The sequence below is a fragment of the Ascaphus truei genome, chromosome 7, assembly GCF_040206685.1.
Source record: "Ascaphus truei isolate aAscTru1 chromosome 7, aAscTru1.hap1, whole genome shotgun sequence".
Lineage (NCBI taxonomy): Eukaryota > Metazoa > Chordata > Amphibia > Anura > Ascaphidae > Ascaphus > Ascaphus truei.
Genome location: NC_134489.1, coordinates 42,564,539 through 42,585,150, shown reverse-complemented (window position 1 = coordinate 42,585,150; position 20,612 = coordinate 42,564,539). Strand labels below are relative to the sequence as shown.

Sequence of the window (20,612 nt, the reverse complement as noted above, 5' to 3'; positions counted from 1 at the left end):
ACTCGCAGTGCGTCACAGGCCCACCCGGCAGGGAAGGGACTCGCAGTGCGTCACAGGCCCACCCGGCAGGGAAGGGACTCGCAGTGCGTCACAGGACCACCCGGCAGGGAAGGGACTCGCAGTGCGTCACAGGACCACCCGGCAGGGAAGGGACTCGCAGTGCGTCACAGGCCCACCCGGCAGGGAAGAGACTCGCAGTGCGTCACAGGCTCCCCCGGCAGGGAAGGGACTCGCAGTGCGTCACAGGCTTACCCGGCAGGGAAGGGACTCGCAGTGCGTCACAGGCCCACCCGGCAGGGAAGGGACTCGCAGTGTGTCACAGGCCCACCCGGCAGGGAAGGGACTCGCAGTGCGTCACAGGCCCACCCGGCAGGGAAGGGACTCGCAGTGCGTCACAGGCCCACCCAGCAGGGAAGAGACTCGCAGTGCGTCACAGGCCCACCCGGCAGGGAAGAGACTCGCAGTGCGTCACAGGCTCACCCGGCAGCACGGAGACTCGCAGTGCGTCACAGGCCCACCCGGCAGCACGGAGACTCGCAGTGCGTCACAGGCCCACCCGGCAGCATGGAGACTCGCAGTGCGTCACAGGCCCACCCGGCAGCACGGAGACTCGCAGTGTGTCACAGGCCCACCCGGCAGCGCAGAGACTCGCAGTGCGTCACAGGCTCACCCGGCAGCGCAGAGACTCGCAGTGCGTCACAGGCCCACCCGGCAGGGAAGGGACTCGCAGTGCGTCACAGGCCCACCCGGCAGGGAAGGGACTCGCAGTGTGTCACAGGCCCACCCGGCAGGGAAGGGACTCGCAGTGCGTCACAGGCCCACCCGGCAGGGAAGAGACTCGCAGTGCGTCACAGGCCCACCCGGCAGGGAAGAGACTCGCAGTGCGTCACAGGCCCACCCGGCAGGGAAGAGACTCGCAGTGCGTCACAGGCTCACTCGGCAGCACGGAGACTCGCAGTGCGTCACAGGCCCACCCGGCAGCACGGAGACTCGCAGTGCGTCACAGGCCCACCCGGCAGCACGGAGACTCGCAGTGTGTCACAGGCCCACCCGGCAGCACGGAGACTCGCAGTGTGTCACAGGCTCACCCGGCAGCGCAGAGACTCGCAGTGCGTCACAGGCCCACCCGGCAGGGAAGAGACTCGCAGTGCGTCACAGGCCCACCCGGCAGGGAAGAGACTCGCAGTGCGTCACAGGCTCACCCGGCAGCACGGAGACTCGCAGTGCGTCACAGGCCCACCCGGCAGCACGGAGACTCGCAGTGCGTCACAGGCTCACCCGGCAGCACGGAGACTCGCAGTGCGTCACAGGCCCACCCGGCAGCGCAGAGACTCGCAGTGCGTCACAGGCCCACCCGGCAGCATGGAGACTCGCAGTGCGTCACAGGCTCACCCGGCAGCACGGAGACTCGCAGTGCGTCACAGGCCCACCCGGCAGGGAAGAGACTCGCAGTGCGTCACAGGCCCACCCGGCAGCGCAGAGACTCGCAGTGCGTCACAGGCTCACCCGGCAGCACGGAGACTCGCAGTGCGTCACAGGCCCACCCGGCAGGGAAGGGACTCGCAGTGCGTCACAGGCCCACCCGGCAGGGAAGGGACTCGCAGTGCGTCACAGGCCCACCCGGCAGGGAAGGGACTCGCAGTGCGTCACAGGCTCCCCCGGCAGGGAAGGGACTCGCAGTGCGTCACAGGCCCACCCGGCAGCACGGAGACTCGCAGTGCGTCACAGGCCCACCCGGCAGCACGGAGACTCGCAGTGCGTCACAGGCCCACCCGGCAGCACGGAGACTCGCAGTGCGTCACAGGCCCACCCGGCAACACGGAGACTCGCAGTGCGTCACAGGCCCACCCGGCAGGGAAGGGACTCGCAGTGCGTCACAGGCCCACCCGGCAGCACGGAGACTCGCAGTGCGTCACAGGCCCACCCGGCAGCACGGAGACTCGCAGTGCGTCACAGGCTCACCCGGCAGCACGGAGACTCGCAGTGCGTCACAGACCCACCCGGCAGCACGGAGACTCGCAGTGCGTCACAGGCTCCCCCGGCAGGGAAGGGACTCGCAGTGCGTCACAGGCCCACCCGGCAGCACGGAGACTCGCAGTGCGTCACAGGCCCACCCGGCAGCACGGAGACTCGCAGTGCGTCACAGGCTCCCCCGGCAGGGAAGGGACTCGCAGTGCGTCACAGGCTCCCCCGGCAGGGAAGGGACTCGCAGTGCGGCACAGGCTTACCCGGCAGGGAAGGGAATCGCAGTGCGTCACAGGCCCACCCGGCAGCACGGAGACTCGCAGTGCGTCACAGGCCCACCCGGCAGCACGGAGACTCGCAGTGCATCACAGGCCCACCCGGCAGGGAAGGGACTCGCAGTGCGTCACAGGCCCACCCGGCAGGGAAGGGACTCGCAGTGCGTCACAGGCCCACCCGGCAGGGAAGGGACCCGCAGTGCGTCACAGGCCCACCCGGCAGCACGGAGACTCGCAGTGCGTCACAGGCCCACCCGGCAGCACGGAGACTCGCAGTGCGTCACAGGCCCACCCGGCAGCACGGAGACTCGCAGTGCGTCACAGGCCCACCCGGCAGCACGGAGACTCGCAGTGCGTCACAGGCCCACCCGGCAGCACGGAGACTCGCAGTGCGTCACAGGCTCACCCGGCAGCACGGAGACTCGCAGTGCGTCACAGGCCCACCCGGCAGCACGGAGACTCGCAGTGCGTCACAGGCCCACCCGGCAGCACGGAGACTCGCAGTGCGTCACAGGCTCCCCCGGCAGGGAGGAGATTTGCATATTTAATAGATTTATAAAATTCAATCAGAATCCACAGTTGCAGTGATCGGGGTTCGGCTGTGAAGCAGTGTTTTGAAAATCACAATGGCGGCCATTATTGAGAGCCAGTGTAAAATATGTTTCAAGAGAGAAATGCAACATTGTAACCTAGTTTTAGAAAAGACAGATATTCAATGTTCCCTCCGTAGATAAATATTTATAATATGATCCAATGTTCGCTCGCTTGCGCTCTCCTCCTTTGGTACAGGCACATAACTGTGTGTAATATCTCCGCAGGCTTCCTCCGGAGAGGACAGCAGGGCTCCTGTTACGCAAAAAAAGGATCTGGAGAGGAAAGTTGCTGAATTGCAGCGTCAGCTGGACGATGAGACCAAGGTAACGCCAATGAACCGCAAACCGAATATCTTTTGTATTTTATTAAATCCTTCTAAAAGTTAGTTTGTAAAACCTGCAAATCTGAAATCTGGGAGGTGTGTGTGTGTGTGTGTGTGTGTGTGTGTGACTTTGCACAAGCTGTAGCCACCTTTCTTGTCCTGATTTGGTCCTGTGACACAGACTGGGTGGACATGACTCCCTCCTCCCCTAATTCACGGTTTCCAAATCAAAAATAACCCTGCGTTTGCTTCGTGATTTCCTCTGGTGCTTGAGCTTTTAGCCACACTGCTCCCTCTCTATGGAGCAGTCTGCCACGTACAGCCCGAGAAGCCCCTTCTCTAAACACAGGCTCATCCCCTACCTGATTAGCCAGGCATTTAATTAATGAACCACAACCTGTTTGGCATTTAATGGCTACAGCACCGTCCCATCCTGTGTTTTATCTTCCCTTGTTTGGTCTCGTTTATAACCTTAAATGTTTTCTTTTCCCTTTTTGTAACTGAAGCTTTGAGTCCCATTGGGAGAGAAGCGATAAACAAATAAAGTTCTTAATAAAGCATGTGACATTCTGTATGTTTATGGAATACCATAAGGTTGAAGGTTTAGACAACAGAGGGTGGTCATACTGTAAATGGAACTTTTTCAGGCTGGGCTAAGGTCGTGAGTGGAGTACCTCAGGGATCGGTACTGGGACCCCTGCTTTTTAACTTGTTTATTAATGACCTTGAGGTTGGGATCGAGAGCAAAGTCTCCATCTTTGCTGATGATACTAAATTGTGTAAGGTAATAGAATCAGAGCAGGATGTAATTTCTCTCCAGAAGGACTTGGAGAGACTGGAAACGTGGGCAGGTAAATGGCAGATGAGATTTAACACAGATAAATGTAAGGTTATGCATTTGGGAAGCAAGAATAAACAGGCGATTTACAAGTTAAATGGAGATAAATTGGGGGAATCCTTGATGGAGAAGAATTTAGGAGTGTCTGTAGACAGCAGGCTTGGCAATAGTGCCCAATGTCATGCAGTAGCTGCAAAGGCAAACAAGATCTTATCTTGCATTAAACAGGCAATGGATGGAAGGGAAGTAAACATAATTATGCCCCTTCTATAAAGCGTTGGTAAGACCACACCTTGAATATGAAGTACAATTTTGGGCACCACTCCTTAGAAAAAACATTATGGAACTAGAGAGAGTGCAGAGAAGAGCCACCAAATTAATAAAGAGGATGGATAATCTGACACGAGGAGAGGCTAGCTAAATTAGATTTATTTACATTAGAAAAGAGGCGTCTAAGAAGGGATATGATAACTATATACAAATATATTCGTGGACAGTACAAGGAGCTTTCAAATGAACTGTTCATCCCACGGGCAGTACAAAGGACTCTGGGTCATCCCTTAAAATTGGAGAAAAGGAGATTTGATCAGCAACAAAGGAAAGGGTTCTTTACAGTAAGGGCAGTTAAAATGTGGAATTAATTACCCATGGAGACTGTGATGGCAGAAACACTAGATATGTTCAAAAAAAGTTGGACATCTTTTTAGAAAGGAAAGGTATACAGGGATATACCAAATAAGTAAACATGGGAAGGATGTTGATCCAGGGAGTAATCAAATGATTGCCAATTCTTGGAGTCAGGAAGGAATTTAGTTTCCCCTTATGAGATATCATTGGATAATGTGTCACTGGGGTTTTTTGTTTGCCTTCCTCTGGATCAATATACTGTAAGTACGGATATAGGATCAAGTATCTGTCGTCTATATTCAACATAGGTTGAACTTGATGGACGTACGTCTTTTTTCAACCTCATCTACTATGTAACTATGTAATACAGCAAGTTGTTTTCTTTTGTGTAAGTTAAGGGGTTGCCTCTTTAATCTGTGTGGTAGGGAGAGGGGCACGACCCTGGCAGATGAGTAAGACCCCGGGTTTCTGTTCTCTCTGCAGCAGAGGATGAAGCTGGAAGCTTCACGGGAACGTCCCAGGGCAAGTCTGCAGGTGCTGGAGATCCAGCTGGAGGAGAAGATCGAGGAGTGCAACCGGCTGAAGGAGCTGTTCGAGAAGAAGAAGCAGGAGACGAACAGGATGTCTCAGGAGTGAGCGCTCACATTCATGTTATACACATTACAGCGTGTCTCAGGAGTGAGCGCTCACATTCATGTTATACACATTACAGCGTGTCTCTGGAGTGAGCGCTCACATTCATGTTATACACATTACAGCGTGTCTCAGGAGTGAGAGCTCACATTCATGTTATACACATTACAGCGTGTCTCAGGAGTGAGCCCTCTCATTCATGTTATACACATTACAGCGTGCCTCGGGAGTGAGCGCTCACATTCATGTTATACACATTACAGCGTGCCTCGGGAGTGAGCGCTCACATTCATGTTATACACATTACAGCGTGTCTCAGGAGTGAGCGCTCACATTCATGTTATACACATTACAGCAAAGTCTAGCCAAGGATAACACGGAGATAATGGTGGTGACCGTTTTACTACGTTATGCTGGAAAATTGCATTAACGACATAAGTTGAAAGATTTGAGCCTCCCTGCCTGGCGGGTGTACATCAGTGTACATCAGTGTAGAGGTGTATTGAATTGAATCTGCATAGATTTACCCTGTCTCGGGGACTGTGGTCGGCTGGGCGATGGAAAAGATGGGCGCCAGGAGTTTTTATAGTACAACTTCCATCTTTCTTTCTGTTCCCAGGCTTGGGGACTCTGCAGTCTCGGTTACATGTAGATTGATATAGTTGCACTTCTCATTCATACTGCGATCACTTGATCCGGGCCTCACCTGGGTGCCCGCTCTTAGCACACATGGGAGGTAGATGTACTTGTTACTTTACGGACTCCATATTTTGGACCTGGCCGTCCTTCTTCGCAGCATTGTTAGTGTTCCTGTTACTGCGGGCTCCTGCTGAGATCCTGTTCTGTGTAACGTTACTTCCCATGCCTGCTCTGGAACTGCCACTTCCTCGGGGTACTGAATATTGTGGGTGGGGATCTGCTGGTAGGGCTGATCCCCCAGACATCCTGGGGCCGCTGCTGTATGGCCCACTGAGGCATGGCTGCATTCCCGGTACTGGGACACGCTCTTCTCTCTTATAGTCATACGATTGTATCCTATTTGAAGGGGCCCTGTTCCTATCTGAAACCTAATAAAAGGGAGGGGGGCTTAATCTATGCTATACTCTGGGGAGCATCTTCCCTACCTCTACTCTGAAGCCCCCCTCTCTCTCCCGTGCTGGAACTCCCCCCTAGAACTCTCTGCTCCTGCCCTTTATCCCTCCAGTACTGCTGTCACCACTGGGCGGAGTTAACCTCTATTCTCATGGTTAACCCCTTGTGTACTTTAGTAGCGAACACCAGGGGGGCAAGGGAGGCTTACACATTTAAAATGACTTGTAGCATTTCCATAGTAACCAGAAGCTTTGGTTGGTTTTTACAATATTTATCGAACTTATTTTTATTTATTTTTTTTAACTTTCCATGTAAACCAAATTCTTTGAAAATATTCAACAGTCGTTAATAATATAACTTTATTTCCTATAACGCTTTCCTCCTCGTGGGACACAAAGCGCGTCAGTTACAGTATAGCACACGGTGCGCAGCACATGGGAATGTTACAGGCACCGTCCCTGCCCCACAGAGCTTACGATCTATTTTTGGTGCCTGAGGCACAGGAAGATAAATTGAGTTGCCCAAGGTCACAAGGAGCTTTACCTAATGTCTTTTCGTGCTAAGGCCACAGCTAAACCTTTCAATCTGTAAATAAATGGAATTGTTACTAGCGTGTAACGAGTACTACAAAGACTTGGCGTGTTCCGTGTCGGCCGCCGCACAGGGATGGGCCATGGCAGGTGACAATGCATCCTTGGTACCTGCATGGAGTGCTGTCTGATCCCTTTCTCCGTTGTCCAGGCTGATGGAAGTACGAATGGGGAAGGAGCAGGTGGAGACCAAGATGAGATCTCTGGAGGACCAGCTGCTGGATTCCCGGGAAGAGCTCTCGGAGCTGAAAACAAAGGGAGGAAGTTCAACTGACAAACACGCGATACTGAAGGTATCCGCTCTCACACCTGCTCACAAACACCCTCCCAAGCTAATCTCCTCCTCTGAATTAGCTTGATGGATTTGCATGCGCGAGCAGCGATAGCCGCCTGTTTTGCGGTGCCGTGTAAAACAGTGCCTTTGACTATTTGGGTGTACACGAGGCGGGATTTAAACCATATATTGCAGAGTTGAACTCAAAAGTTCAAGCAATATATTGAAAAGCAAGATGTGGCTGGGATGCGTATGTGGTTTTTCTTTTTGCGGGAGCGTGTTTATTTTCGCAGAGGTCGAGGGGTTATCGCGGGGAGTTGTTGGTTATTGCATTTCTTGGTATTATCCTACCGTTCCCAACCAGTTCTTTACTTGATGTCGAATCTGAGGTACCCAGGACACCAACAAAGCTTCCTGTAATCCAGGGGTGGGCAACTCCAGGTCTCAAGGGCTACCAACAGGTCAGGTTTTCAGGATATCACTGCTTCAGTACAGGTGGCTGTCATTGACTACATCTGTGCTAAAGAAGGGTTATCCTAAAAACCTGACCTGTTAGTGGCCCTTGAGGCCTGGAGTGCCCATCCCTGCTGTAATCTCTCGCTGGCTGAGACCTGGAACAGGCATACCAAGCAGAACACCCACACATCACCCATCACCCACCACCCACCACACACATTGTATTGAGGAAGGCCAAGGTTCCTGTCTCACAAACACAACCTTCACCAGGATCACATGTAATGTATGTCAGGGGTGCAAAGTTTTGATCCTGCACCTTCCCTGCCTGCTCACGCCCCCCCCCCTCCTGCTCGGCTCAGGTGTCAAATGATGTCGCGAGGTCATGTGACGCCGCTTCGCCGAAGACCAGGCAGGAGAAGCTGCAGAGTCCTCACACGTTCCCCCCCCTCTCTCCCCCGCATTAAATTTAAATACCCTGGTGGAAAGCGTGGGACCTCTGTAGCAGCTTCGCCTCCCTGGATAATCTCCCGTGCCCCCCCCCCCACTTTGTGCACCCCTGATCTAGGTGTTTCTTTCATTTGCATTAGTCCTGATGACGGTCTTGTTTCTAAGACAAACGTTGGCTCATAGGATCCAACGCAATGCGTGTTCACTACATAACAATGTGTCACAACATATCTCACACAGCGCATTGTGCTGTGATCCCATGTACAGATCACAATATAGAGCAGGATTTATGGCGCGTAGGGTAGGAAGGTTTAAATCTGCAGGAAGCCGGAGAGCATCCCCTCTCCTCCCCCGCCGACCTCCCCCCCCCCCCCCCCCCACAGCCTTTCTACATCAGAGTGTGAGGGTCCCCCCGTCCTCACGCCCCCTCGCTTGCTCCGTGACTCCAGGAGCTGATGGATACCCGGGAGGAGATGGACGAGATGCTGGAGCTTCGTCACAAGCACGAGGAGATGCTCAGGCAGAGAGAGCGGGAGCTGACCGCGCTGAAAGGGGTTCTGAAAGAGGAGGTGGCCAATCATGACAAGGAGATGGACCGAGTGCGGCAGCAATACCAGGGCGACGTGGATAAGCTAAGGAAGAACATGGATAATGTGTCTCAGGTACTAGAGAGGGGCATAGCAACCGGCAACCTAAATGTATCAGACGTTAAGGAGGCTAAAGAGGGTGTAAGTACATCCTGGTTTGTATATACAAACCCCATTGGACTTTTGAGCAGCCAGATTCAATTTTATGTTTAGGAAAGTGTTCTATGCATCTCCCAGCTGTATGTCCAAATAAACAGGAGAATGGGGACATCTAAGTCTAGTGCACAGTTGTGATTGCTGTATTCATGCTGTGAAATGGTTATAACTTTAGTTCTCACTTGAGCTCGCATTCTCTTTGAACTTCAAAGAAGGAAAAACCTGTCAACGTTGTAACCTCTAATTCCAAATATACACCCAGCGCAGGTGTATATCATGCGTTCATTGGTGTATAGGGGCTTAGCAGAGGCTTGGTGCTGGTGGCGGTGTTTCAGCTTGAGATCGCTGCACACACTGGCTTATTAAGCGGCTGCGACGGTAACTCTTTCCTTCCCGGAAGCGGCACCTGATACTATGACAATGTTTTGTTTCCCGGTTGCTAAGGATCAGGTGAGCCTGGAATCGGAGCGTCAGAAGATAAACCTGGTCATGCGTAACTTGCAGCGTGAGCTGGAGGAGAGCAGCGATGAAATAAACCAGTGGAAGGAGATGTTCCAAAAGAACAAGGATGAGCTGCGCAGCACAAAGCAGGAGTGAGTACCTTCCTGCCCTCGGCTCCACAGCAATGTGATAAGTGTACAGAGTGCTGCTCCTGCTACCTCTTATATGTTAACAACAACACGGCTTGTGCACGGCCACTGGTCAGTGTCCCAAAAACAGGGGGGCCTCATGATATTAAACAGGGCGACTGTTCCATGTTTACATGTCTTTAAAAAAAGATTACATTTGCCACAAAGTGCAAGTTATGGTTTCTTTAAAAAACAAAAACAAAGATACTTTGACCATTAGATCCTTGAATTTGACTTTATTTTCATGAATTCTGCATTTGAGGTTTTCTCATATCAACTATACATCCCTTCTAATAAACCAGTCTCTGCTGAATTAAAGCACAGACGGAAGAGTTTGTGTTTGCACTAAGTCCTCTGTGGGTGAATGGGACATGCTTGAGCGTTCCCTGCCGGAGGCGCCTGTTGGAATGACCTAGCTGGGGCTCCGCGCTTGGTGACATGGAGCATACAGAGCAGCTGTTTTTATAACGGACGCGGGCAGCTAACGCTTCTACTCCTGGCATGTTTTTCAGGCTGTTGCAGGTGAAGATGGAGAAGGAAGAGTTTGAAGATGAACTCAAGGAGTTGAGGGACAGGTTCTCCCTAATCCAGACTGAGATGGATCAGTTCAAGAAGAGCTCAGTGAATACAGGGGAAGCCGATGCAGTTAGAAAGGTGTGTATATATGTCTGTATATCTATATATCTCAATGGAAACTTCAAGACATCCCAGTAATTATAATACTTATTAAATAGATACGTAGAACTCCTGATCTCTCCATCCCCAAAAGGCTGGTTGGTTTTATTTACACGCGCACGCACCATATTAAGAAATACAGCAACAGGTAGGTAATATCTCAGTCCTGATGAAGGTCCCTTCAGTCAGAGAACCAAGACGTTGGATTATGTGGACATTAATACACTTATTTTGATACTACCTGCGTGGTGTTGTATTTCTTCATCTTGTGCATACATGTGACGTTTGGCATGGGTACATGCCTGGGTGATATATTTGTTTACTACTACATTTGCGCACACCAAATTATTGTGTCTGTGCCACATAAATTCACCACAAGCTGCAAATTAAATGCACACACTTGTTAGACAAGTATTTCTCTAGAGATGCTTCTGAGCCCAGAATGTGCTGTCACAGACGCGGGCTGTAGCTGGCGCGCGCCCTGCGCAGCACGGGCTGTAAAAGGTACACTCGCCATGCAGTCTGCACACCCGCCGCTGCTCCAGAATGCAGATGTTTTTGGTATTCTTTCTGCTAGGAGCTACAACGGGTGCAGGATCAGCTGAAGCAGCTCACCTTGGACAAGCGGAGACAGGAGGACAACCTTCACCAGCGGGAGCGGGAGCTGTCTGCCCTGAAAGGGGCCCTGCAGGAAGAGGCGTCCGGTCACGACCTCGAGGCGGAGAAGCTGCGCCAGCAATTGCAGAAGGAGACCATACTGGCCAAGAAAGACTACGAGGAGCTGGTCAAGGTGAGGAGCCAAGCAGCACTGTGTGGATAGGCAGACTCCTCTCTGATATTATCGATGTTGGTGAAACACTTGGATCAGTGATATTTCCTGGCACATGGTCACTGCATTGTGATTTCCACGTAACCGCCCTAAAATGACACAATCATTTCCACATAGTTGGAAATGCGTGTATGTAAATGACACGGGCACTGTCCCGCCATGTGTTGGGGACATCGTTGGAGTGGCAGCGGCAGAAGACCGGTGTCTAGTTGTGTGTTTCTTGTTCCTGAGTTATGTGATGGCTTTTCTCTGGAGGTAGGAGCACGGGATGACCCTTTTGCACCCAGCAGTTACATAACATGGCAGATTAGGTGGAAAAGAAGAGACCGTTGTGTTCCACCTTTTTTGTTACATTGTAATCGTGGGAGATACCCGCCCAATTTTTGTTAGTTCTAGTGATCCAGAGCAAGCAAAAAAACAGTGGCACGTTCACTCGTTATCTGATTCCTGACCCCAGTAATGACCGTCTGACTTCTTCCTAAAGCAGAGGTGGCCAACTCCAGTCCTCAAGGACCACCAACAGGTCAGGTTTTCAGGATATCCCTGCTTCAGCACAGGTGGCTCAGTCGAAGGCTGGGTCACTGAGCCACATGCTGAAGCAGGGATATCCTGAAAAACAGACCTGATGGTTGGTCCTTGGCGACTACTGGAGTGATCTACTGTATCTGCCATCAGTCTCCAAGGGTAATAAAGCACACATGGCCACTGCTCTTACTGCGACGATCCCTTTCCTTCCGGTTCCATCTGTCTTTTCCTCTACATGTGTCTCACGATGTGTCAGTAAAACCAGGTCCCCCTTCCCTCCTCTCCGCGCGTTCAGATTAACCGGTCCCTGGAAAGCGAGAAGGCGGAGGCGGCGCGCATGCGGCAGGTGATGGAGTCCACGCTGCAGGATGCCAGGGACAATAACGACGACCTGCGGAGGAAGATCTTGGGGCTGGAGGCTCAAGTGAAGGAGCTGAAAACGTTCAGCGAGCTGCTGCAGGCCGCGGAGTCTCGGCTGAAGGACAAGCTCGGCAAACTGGAGGTACCTTTGTTACAGGCTGTGTAATGCCGCACGCTGAAGCTTCAGGGCAGGGGTAGCCAACTCCAGTACTCCAGGGCCACCAACAGGTCAGGTTTTCAGGTTATCCCAGTTTCAGTCATTCACATGACGAGCTGTGCTGTTTTATTCTCCTGTTCTGCCGCACACGGCTGTTTTCCGTGCAGACTTTATACCGGCGCCGTATTGTACAACATTGGGAAGAACGCTTGAAATAATAAATAACCGCGCGATCGCCGTGATACGGATCTTAAGCTACGGCCCCAGTGTGCGCGCAGGGGCGGCGCTTGTTCCCTCCATCCGAGCGATCTGAAGGACTTCACATCACGGCGGGTGGGGAGGGGGCGCTGCAGTGGCGCGACCATGACGTCACAGGGCTGGTTCGCTCTCAGTGGCTGAACCGCCACCGTGACGTGGCCTTTCGTCAAAGGCGGTGGCGCATCGCGCTTTCTGCAGGCACGCAGTGAATGGGGCCGGCCCCATAGAGGGCCGTACGCTACGTGTGCAGTGACGAGGGCCGTACCTTTTGCGTGCGCAGCCGCGAGCTGTGGGGACGAGGCCTTAGGCCGCTTCTTCCTCTGTCACCTGTTATCTGATCTCCGCAAACCTCCAATACAGCGCCGGCAATGCCAAGTTTTCTACTTTGTGCTCCGAGAACAGGCCCGCTGAGCTCTCCTAGGGGGAAAAGTGTTGGTAACGGGGGGTGCAGGACCATTACTTTATTCATTGGAAGAAATTCCTGCTTGAAAAGGGCATAAATTGCTTGAAAATAAATCCGTTTTTTTTTGGTGGGGAAAAGACACAATATTACTACTTTTTAACCCCTTCAGTGCCCGAGGGGCCAGCAATAGAAATGTGTTGATGCTCTGTGACATCACACTTTGAGCACTACTATGAGGTGGCCCCCTAACCCCTTTCCCTCACGCGGCCCCTTTCCCTTGCGTGGTCCCCCTTTTCCCTTGCGCCGCCCCCTAACCCCTTTCCCTCACGCGGCCCCTTTCCCTCGTGTGGTCCCCCTTTTCCCTTGCGCCGCCCCCTAACCCCTTTCCCTCACGCGGCCCCTTTCCCTCGCGTGGTCCCCCTTTTCCCTTGCGCCGCCCCCTAACCCCTTTCCCTCACGCGGCCCCTTTCCCTCGTGTGGTCCCCCTTTTCCCTTGCGCCGCCCCCTAACCCCTTTCCCTCACGCGGCCCCTTTCCCTCGCGTGGTCCCCCTTTTCCCTTGCGCCGCCCCCTAACCCCTTTCCCTCACGCGGCCCCTTTCCCTCGCGTGGTCCCCCTTTTCCCTTGCGCCGCCCCCTAACCCCTTTCCCTCACGCGGCCCCCTTTCCCTCACGCGGCCCCTTTTTCCCTCGCCGGGCACGCCTCGCTCTCTTTTCCTCACGCTACTCTTCCCCCCCCCTCAGGCCGAGCGGAAGAAGATGGAGGAGACTCTGGGAGAAGCCACAGACCAGGAGCAGGAGTTGGCCATGGGGAAGCGCACGCTGGAGAGCCGCCTGGAGGAAGCGCAGCGCAGCCTGAGCCGCCTCTCCCTGGAGTACGACGAGCTGCAGGAATGTTACCAGGAGGAGATGAAGCAGAAGGACCAGCTGAAGAAGACCAAGAACGAGCTGGAGGAGCAGAAGCGGCTGCTGGATAAATCCATCGAGAAGCTGAACAGAGAGGTGCTGAGAATGGGGGCGCAGACTGCAAGCTCTTCGGGGCAGGGGCGCCTGCTTGTGTGTGTCTGTGGTTTGTTTGGTTTTGGTTTTCCGTTTGAACCAAAAAGCACGGTGTCGCCTGCTGTAAAAAAAAAACGTATATAATGTCCGTATTCTAGCACGGAGTATACAGATTGTGAGTGGATAAGGAGTGGTCGTGCGTACAAATAGTGTTATTTGCGATGTCGGCCCCTGTGGGTGCTGCCGGGGCACAGTGCGCAGGGGTTAAGGAATGAAAGTCCCCGCCGCTGGTTCTGAGCCGTGTCCCCTGCCCGCAGTTTGATCACATGTCGGACGAGTCGCGTGGCTCGCTGACCATACTGCAGACCCAGCTGGAAGAATACAAGGAGAAGTCCCGCCGGGAGATCGGCGAGGCGCAGAAACAGGCCAAGGAGCGCTCTGCGGAGGCGGAGAAGCTGCAGGTCACCGTGAGCCGCTTACAGGAGGAGGTAAGGAGGGGGAAGGGGATCTTCTCGGCATGCCATGCGGTGAACGGCCTCGGCCTCTGAAGGAGTTTCATCTCTTACCAGAGACGCTGTTCAATCGGACACATGAGGTTTTACTCTCCGGCCCATGTTGCTAAGCGGTGCTATTGCAGGGACCCCTGATGGCCCATTTTACTAGAGTTCATGTACATGGGATATGTAAAGATGTCTCCTGGAGCTGGTCCGTGCATTACAGGAGAACCGTTTAGTAAATATGCCCCCCGCCCCCCCTGTCTTTAAATACCGGCCTTGAAGGTGAGCGCGGTGTGACGCCATTTTGTGCTCATTACCAACTTGTATTTATTTATTTTTCATTTTTGTGGAAAATGAATTTGCGGCCACGTGACTTCAGAGAGACTTATCCGTCTTCTCCTGAGCACCTCTGACAAGGATCTTTGTATTTCATTGGTCCCCACGTTTCACGGTTTAGCAGCCGTATTCTTTGCAGTTTTGATCTCCTTTTGTAGTAATAAATAAAATTGAAAATAATTTCAACTTCAGTGCAGAACAGGGAATAAAGCTTTATTAGAATTAAACGTGGTGGAGCTGTATCTTTAAAGCAGCAGTCCAAGCTGACGTTTTTATTTAAAAATTTTTCCTTTTAATTTGTACATCAATACAATCCGCACAATGATAAGTAATTAGCTAAGTTGTCAGTCGATCCATTCTCTTGTGATCGATCGGCGAAGAGTCCGCTCGGGGGTTCACTTAATGGCCGTCAGTGCAGCAGAAGAGAACCCAAGATGCAAAGTTCTGTGGGGAAGATCATGTGACCAAGCAGTCACTAGATACAATTGGTGCACTGCTAGAGAGAGGGCAGAGCTCAAACGGGCTGTTTCAGAAGAGGAAGGTGGTGTGACTTTGTAAATGCTTGCTACAGAAACAAAAAAATGCTTGTTATATTATACATTAAAAATGTTACTCAGTTGTTTAAAAAAAATCCTAAAAGTATTTTCTCATTGTACAGAACTGATTTATTAAAAACCACATGTAGGATATTGCTTGGTCTGCAGCTTTAAGGTGTTTAGAGTGTCAGCCCAGCAGGGGGAGCTCCTGTACAATGCACCTGCAGGCTGTCTGGTGCTGACCCGAGTTTCTGGCCCTCAGGTGCCAAGGCTGAAGCAGGCTCTGCAGGACAGTCACGCGGAGAAGGAGGGATCCGTGCTGGACAAGGACCTCCTGACCAAGCGTCTGCAGAGCCTGGAGCAGGACATGGAGTCCAAGAAACGCTTCCAGGATGACCGCTCCCGACAGGTCAAAGTGCTGGAGGTCAGTGACCGAGCGAAAGAAAGAAGCGTGGCCGATGTAACCACAGCTTTATGTGGGGGTGGAGAGGGTGAATGAAATAAAAACACTGGTCTTTTAAGTGGGATAACAATTCAAGTATTTGTGGTAGTTGGCTTCATGTCCCAGAATTGGAGTGTAGGCTTTTCTTGTTTCATGGGTTATCTGGAGCAGTGAACTGTATGACCTGGAGAGAGATCTGTAATATATACATGTAACCTCTCTCTGTATGTGACACGCCATGCAGGTTGTGGTGGTTGAGCATTGGTAATCTGTCTGTTTAATGTTGGGGAGGCTCCGTGCTCACATTACATGTCCTCCTCCTCCTCCTCTGTAGGATAAGATGAAGCATCTGGAGGTGGAATTGGATGAGGAGAGGAACACCGTGGAGCTCCTCACAGACAGAATGAACCGGAGCAGAGACCAGGTAACATTTACTTCCTCTCACAGGGCTGAGGGGACCTGGGGGGGGGGGGGGGGGGGAACACACACGCACCACCTCACAGGGCTGAGGGGACCTGGGGGGGGGGGAGGGGAGACACGCACCATCTCACAGGGCTGAGGGGACCTGGGGGGGGAAGGGGAGACACACACCCCCTCACAGAGCTGAGGGGACCCCCGGGACACATGCACCTTTTTAGTTAGTCTGCATAAGAATATATATTTATTATTATTATGCATGGGAAGTGACTATATATACATACACACGTCACATTATTCATGTGGTAAGTGCTTTCTGTATACAGTACATCACTGGCGCGTGACACCGTTACATATACATCTCATTCTCGGCGGTATGATCCAGATACATAGCGGTTTAGACCTTTCTATAATCTGCCCGTTGCCTAATCGGTGGAATATCACAGACCCCGTTCCCTTCCTGGTCTGTGTGCCCTATATCCCCAGCCCCCCTCAGTGGGCGTCTCGCTCCATGTCGCATTACAACCTGATTTTGCCCCAGTCTGCTCTCCTGACTCCCGCTCTCTTCTTCCCCCCCTGTTCGCAGATGGACCAGCAGCGGGCAGAGCTGATGCAGGAAAGATCCACCCGGCAGGATCTGGAATGTGACAAAATCTCGCTAGAGAGACAGGTAACCTAACACCAGAGGAGCCACCTCGCTGGGGGGGAGAGGAGAGAGTGGATATTGGAGGGGGGAGTGCCCAATGTTAGATCTGTGCAGGAAAGCAGTGGGGGGGAGGAGAGAGTATATGGGGGGGAGACGAGGTACTCCTTTGCCCGGATCGCAGCTCGCCTCTGTGCCCGGCTTGCTCGCTCCCTGCCTGCACGGCTCGCTCCCTGCCTGCACGGCTCGCTCCCTGCCTGCACGGCTCGCTCCCTGCCTGCACGGCTCGCTCCCTGCCTGCACGGCTCGCTCCCTGACTGCTCGTGGCTCTGTGGGCTTTGCTCCGACATGCAGAAGCCAGGTAGGTATGGGAGGTGACTGTTTCTGTCCGTGCCTGAACTAGCCGGCTCCATTATGTAGCCACAAATTGCACTTAATCTGAAACACTAATAAAATAGGAATGTGCCTGTATATAATCCTCCTGTGTGCAGCGCTCCTTTCTGTGCCTGTATATAATCCTCCTGTGTGCAGCGCTCCTTTCTGTGCCTGTATATAATCCTCCTGTGTGCAGCGCTCCTTTCTGTGCTTATATATAATCCTCCTGTGTGCAGCGCTCCTTTCTGTGCCTGTATATAATCCTCCGGTGTGCAGTGCTCCTTTCTGTGCCTGTATATAATCCTCCTGTGTGCAGCGCTCCTTTCTGTGCCTGTATATAATCCTCCGGTGTGCAGCGCTCCTTTCTGTGCCTGTATATAATCCTCCTGTGTGCAGCGCTCCTTTCTGTGCCTGTATATATAATCCTCCTGTGTGCAGCGCTCCTTTCTGTGCCTGTATATAATCCTCCTGTGTGCAGCGCTCCTTTCTGTGCCTGTATATATAATCCTCCTGTGTGCAGCGCTCCTTTCTGTGCCTGTATATAATCCTCCTGTGTGCAGCGCTCCTTTCTGTGTTAATATATAATCCTCCTGTGTGCAGCGCTCCTTTCTGTGCCTGTATATAATCCTCCTGTGTGCAGCGCTCCTTTCTGTGCCTGTATATATAATCCTCCTGTGTGCAGCGCTCCTTTCTGTGCCTGTATATAATCCTCCTGTGTGCAGCGCTCCTTTCTGTGCCTGTATATAATCCTCCTGTGTGCAGCGCTCCTTTCTGTGCCTGTATATAATCCTCCTGTGTGCAGCGCTCCTTTCTGTGCCTGTATATAATCCTCCTGTGTGCTGCACTCCTTTCTGTGCCTGTATATAATCCTCCTGTGTGCTGCACTCCTTTCTGTGCCTGTATATATAATCCTCCTGTGTGCAGCACTCCTTTCTGTGCCTGTATATATAATCCTCCTGTGTGCAGCGCTCCTTTCTGTGCCTGTATATAATCCTCCTGTGTGCAGCGCTCCTCTCTGTGTTTATATATAATCCTCCTGTGTGCAGCGCTCCTTTCTGTGCCTGTATATAATCCTCCTGTGTGCAGCGCTCCTTTCTGTGCCTGTATATAATCCTCCTGTGTGCAGCGCTCCTTTCTGTGTTAATATATAATCCTCCTGTGTGCAGCGCTCCTTTCTGTGTTAATATATAATCCTCCTGTGTGCAGCGCTCCTTTCTGTGCTTATATATAATCCTCCTGTGTGCAGTGCTCCTTTCTGTGCCTGTATATAATCCTCCTGTGTGCAGCGCTCCTTTCTGTGCCTGTATATAATCCTCCTGTGTGCAGCGCTCCTTTCTGTGCCTGTATATAATCCTCCTGTGTGCAGAGCTCCTTTCTGTGCTTGTATATAATCCTCCTGTGTGCAGCGCTCCTTTCTGTGCCTGTATATATAATCCTCCTGTGTGCAGCGCTCCTTTCTGTGTTAATATATAATCCTCCTGTGTGCAGCGCTCCTTTCTGTGCCTGTATATATAATCCTCCTGTGTGCAGCGCTCCTTTCTGTGCCTGTATATATAATCCTCCTGTGTGCAGCGCTCCTTTCTGTGCCTGTATATAATCCTCCTGTGTGCAGCGCTCCTTTCTGTGCCTGTATATAATCCTCCTGTGTGCAGCGCTCCTTTCTGTGCCTGTATATAATCCTCCTGTGTGCAGCGCTCCTTTCTGTGCCTGTATATAATCCTCCTGTGTGCTGCACTCCTTTCTGTGCCTGTATATAATCCTCCTGTGTGCTGCACTCCTTTCTGTGCCTGTATATATAATCCTCCTGTGTGCAGCACTCCTTTCTGTGCCTGTATATATAATCCTCCTGTGTGCAGCGCTCCTTTCTGTGCCTGTATATAATCCTCCTGTGTGCAGCGCTCCTCTCTGTGTTTATATATAATCCTCCTGTGTGCAGCGCTCCTTTCTGTGCCTGTATATAATCCTCCTGTGTGCAGCGCTCCTTTCTGTGCCTGTATATAATCCTCCTGTGTGCAGCGCTCCTTTCTGTGTTAATATATAATCCTCCTGTGTGCAGCGCTCCTTTCTGTGTTAATATATAATCCTCCTGTGTGCAGCGCTCCTTTCTGTGTTTATATATAATCCTCCTGTGTGCAGCGCTCCTTTCTGTGTTAATATATAATCCTCCTGTGTGCAGCGCTCCTTTCTGTGTTTATATATAATCCTCCTGTGGGCAGCGCTCCTTTCTGTGCCTGTATATATAATCCTCCTGTGTGCAGCGCTCCTTTCTGTGCCTGTATATAATCCTCCTGTGGGCAGCGCTCCTTTCTGTTCCTGTATATAATCCTCCTGTGTGCAGCGCTCCTTTCTGTGCTTATATATAATCCTCCTGTGTGCTGCGCTCCTTTCTGTGCCTGTATATAATCCTCCTGTGTGCAGCGCTCCTTTCTGTGCCTGTATATAATCCTCCTGTGTGCAGCACTCCTTTCTGTGCCTGTATATAATCCTCCTGTGTGCAGCGCTCCTTTCTGTGCCTGTATATAATTACTCCTGTGTGCAGCGCTCCTTTCTGTGCCTGTATATATAATCCTCCTGTGTGCAGCGCTCCTTTCTGTGCCTGTATATAATCCTCCTGTGTGCAGCTCTCCTTTCTGTGCTTATATATAATCCTCCTGTGTGTAGCGCTCCTTTCTGTGCCTGTATATAATCCTCCTGTGTGCAGCGCTCCTTTCTGTGCCTGTATATAATCCTCCTGTGTGCAGCGCTCCTTTCTGTGCTTGTATATATAATCCTCCTGTGTGCAGCGCTCCTTTCTGTGTTAATATATAATCCTCCTGTGTGCAGCGCTCCTTTCTGTGTTAATATATAATCCTCCTGTGTGCAGCGCTCCTTTCTGTGCCTTTATATATAATCCTCCTGTGTGTAGCGCTCCTTTCTGTGCCTTTATATATAATCCTCCTGTGTGCAGCGCTCCTTTCTGTGCCTGTATATATAATCCTCCTGTGTGCAGCGCTCCTTTCTGTGCCTTTATATATAATCCTCCTGTGTGTAGCGCTCCTTTCTGTGCCTTTATATATAATCCTTCTGTGTGCAGCGCTCCTTTCTGTGTTAATATATAATCCTCCTGTGTGCAGCGCTCCTTTCTGTGCCTTTATATATAATCCTCCTGTGTGTAGCGCTCCTTTCTGTGCCTTTATATATAATCCTCCTGTGTGCAGCACTCCTTTCTGTGTTAATATATAATCCTCCTGTGTGCAGCGCTCCTTTCTGTGCCTTTATATATAATCCTCCTGTGTGCAGCGCTCTTTTCTGTGCCTGTATATAATCCTCCTGTGTGCAGCGCTCCTTTCTGTGCCAGTATATATAATCCTCCTGTGTGCAGCGCTCCTTTCTGTGTTAATATATAATCCTCCTGTGTGCAGCGCTCCTTTCTGTGTTTATATATAATCCTCCTGTGTGCAGCGCTCCTTTCTGTGTTTATATATAATCCTCCTGTGTGCAGCGCTCCTTTCTGTTCTTATATATAATCCTCCTGTGGGCAGCGCTCCTTTCTGTGCCTGTATATATAATCCTCCTGTGTGCAGCGCTCCTTTCTGTGCCTGTATATAATCCTCCTGTGTGCAGCGCTCCTTTCTGTGCCTGTATATATAATCCTCCTGTGTGCTGCGCTCCTTTCTGTGCCTGTATATAATCCTCCT

General features: G+C 51.7%; 1 protein-coding gene across 5 annotated transcripts in view; it reads left to right on the top strand.

Moving 5' to 3' along the window:
• CGN (cingulin) overlaps positions 1-20,612 on the top strand; it is a 58,732-nt gene that overhangs the window by 18,212 nt on the left and 19,908 nt on the right. For 4 of the 5 annotated variants that reach the window (XM_075608035.1, XM_075608039.1, XM_075608037.1 and 1 more), the window contains exons 5-17: positions 3,059-3,157; positions 5,105-5,253; positions 7,088-7,229; positions 8,563-8,775; positions 9,301-9,449; positions 9,998-10,139; positions 10,738-10,950; positions 11,810-12,016; positions 13,435-13,692; positions 14,007-14,177; positions 15,321-15,482; positions 15,835-15,924; positions 16,504-16,587. In XM_075608035.1, coding sequence (XP_075464150.1) covers positions 3,059-3,157; positions 5,105-5,253; positions 7,088-7,229; positions 8,563-8,775; positions 9,301-9,449; positions 9,998-10,139; positions 10,738-10,950; positions 11,810-12,016; positions 13,435-13,692; positions 14,007-14,177; positions 15,321-15,482; positions 15,835-15,924; positions 16,504-16,587 — 2,079 coding nt within the window. The remainder of the gene's footprint in view (positions 1-3,058; positions 3,158-5,104; positions 5,254-7,087; positions 7,230-8,562; positions 8,776-9,300; positions 9,450-9,997; positions 10,140-10,737; positions 10,951-11,809; positions 12,017-13,434; positions 13,693-14,006; positions 14,178-15,320; positions 15,483-15,834; positions 15,925-16,503; positions 16,588-20,612) is intronic. The other variant, XM_075608040.1, reaches the window with a different exon arrangement.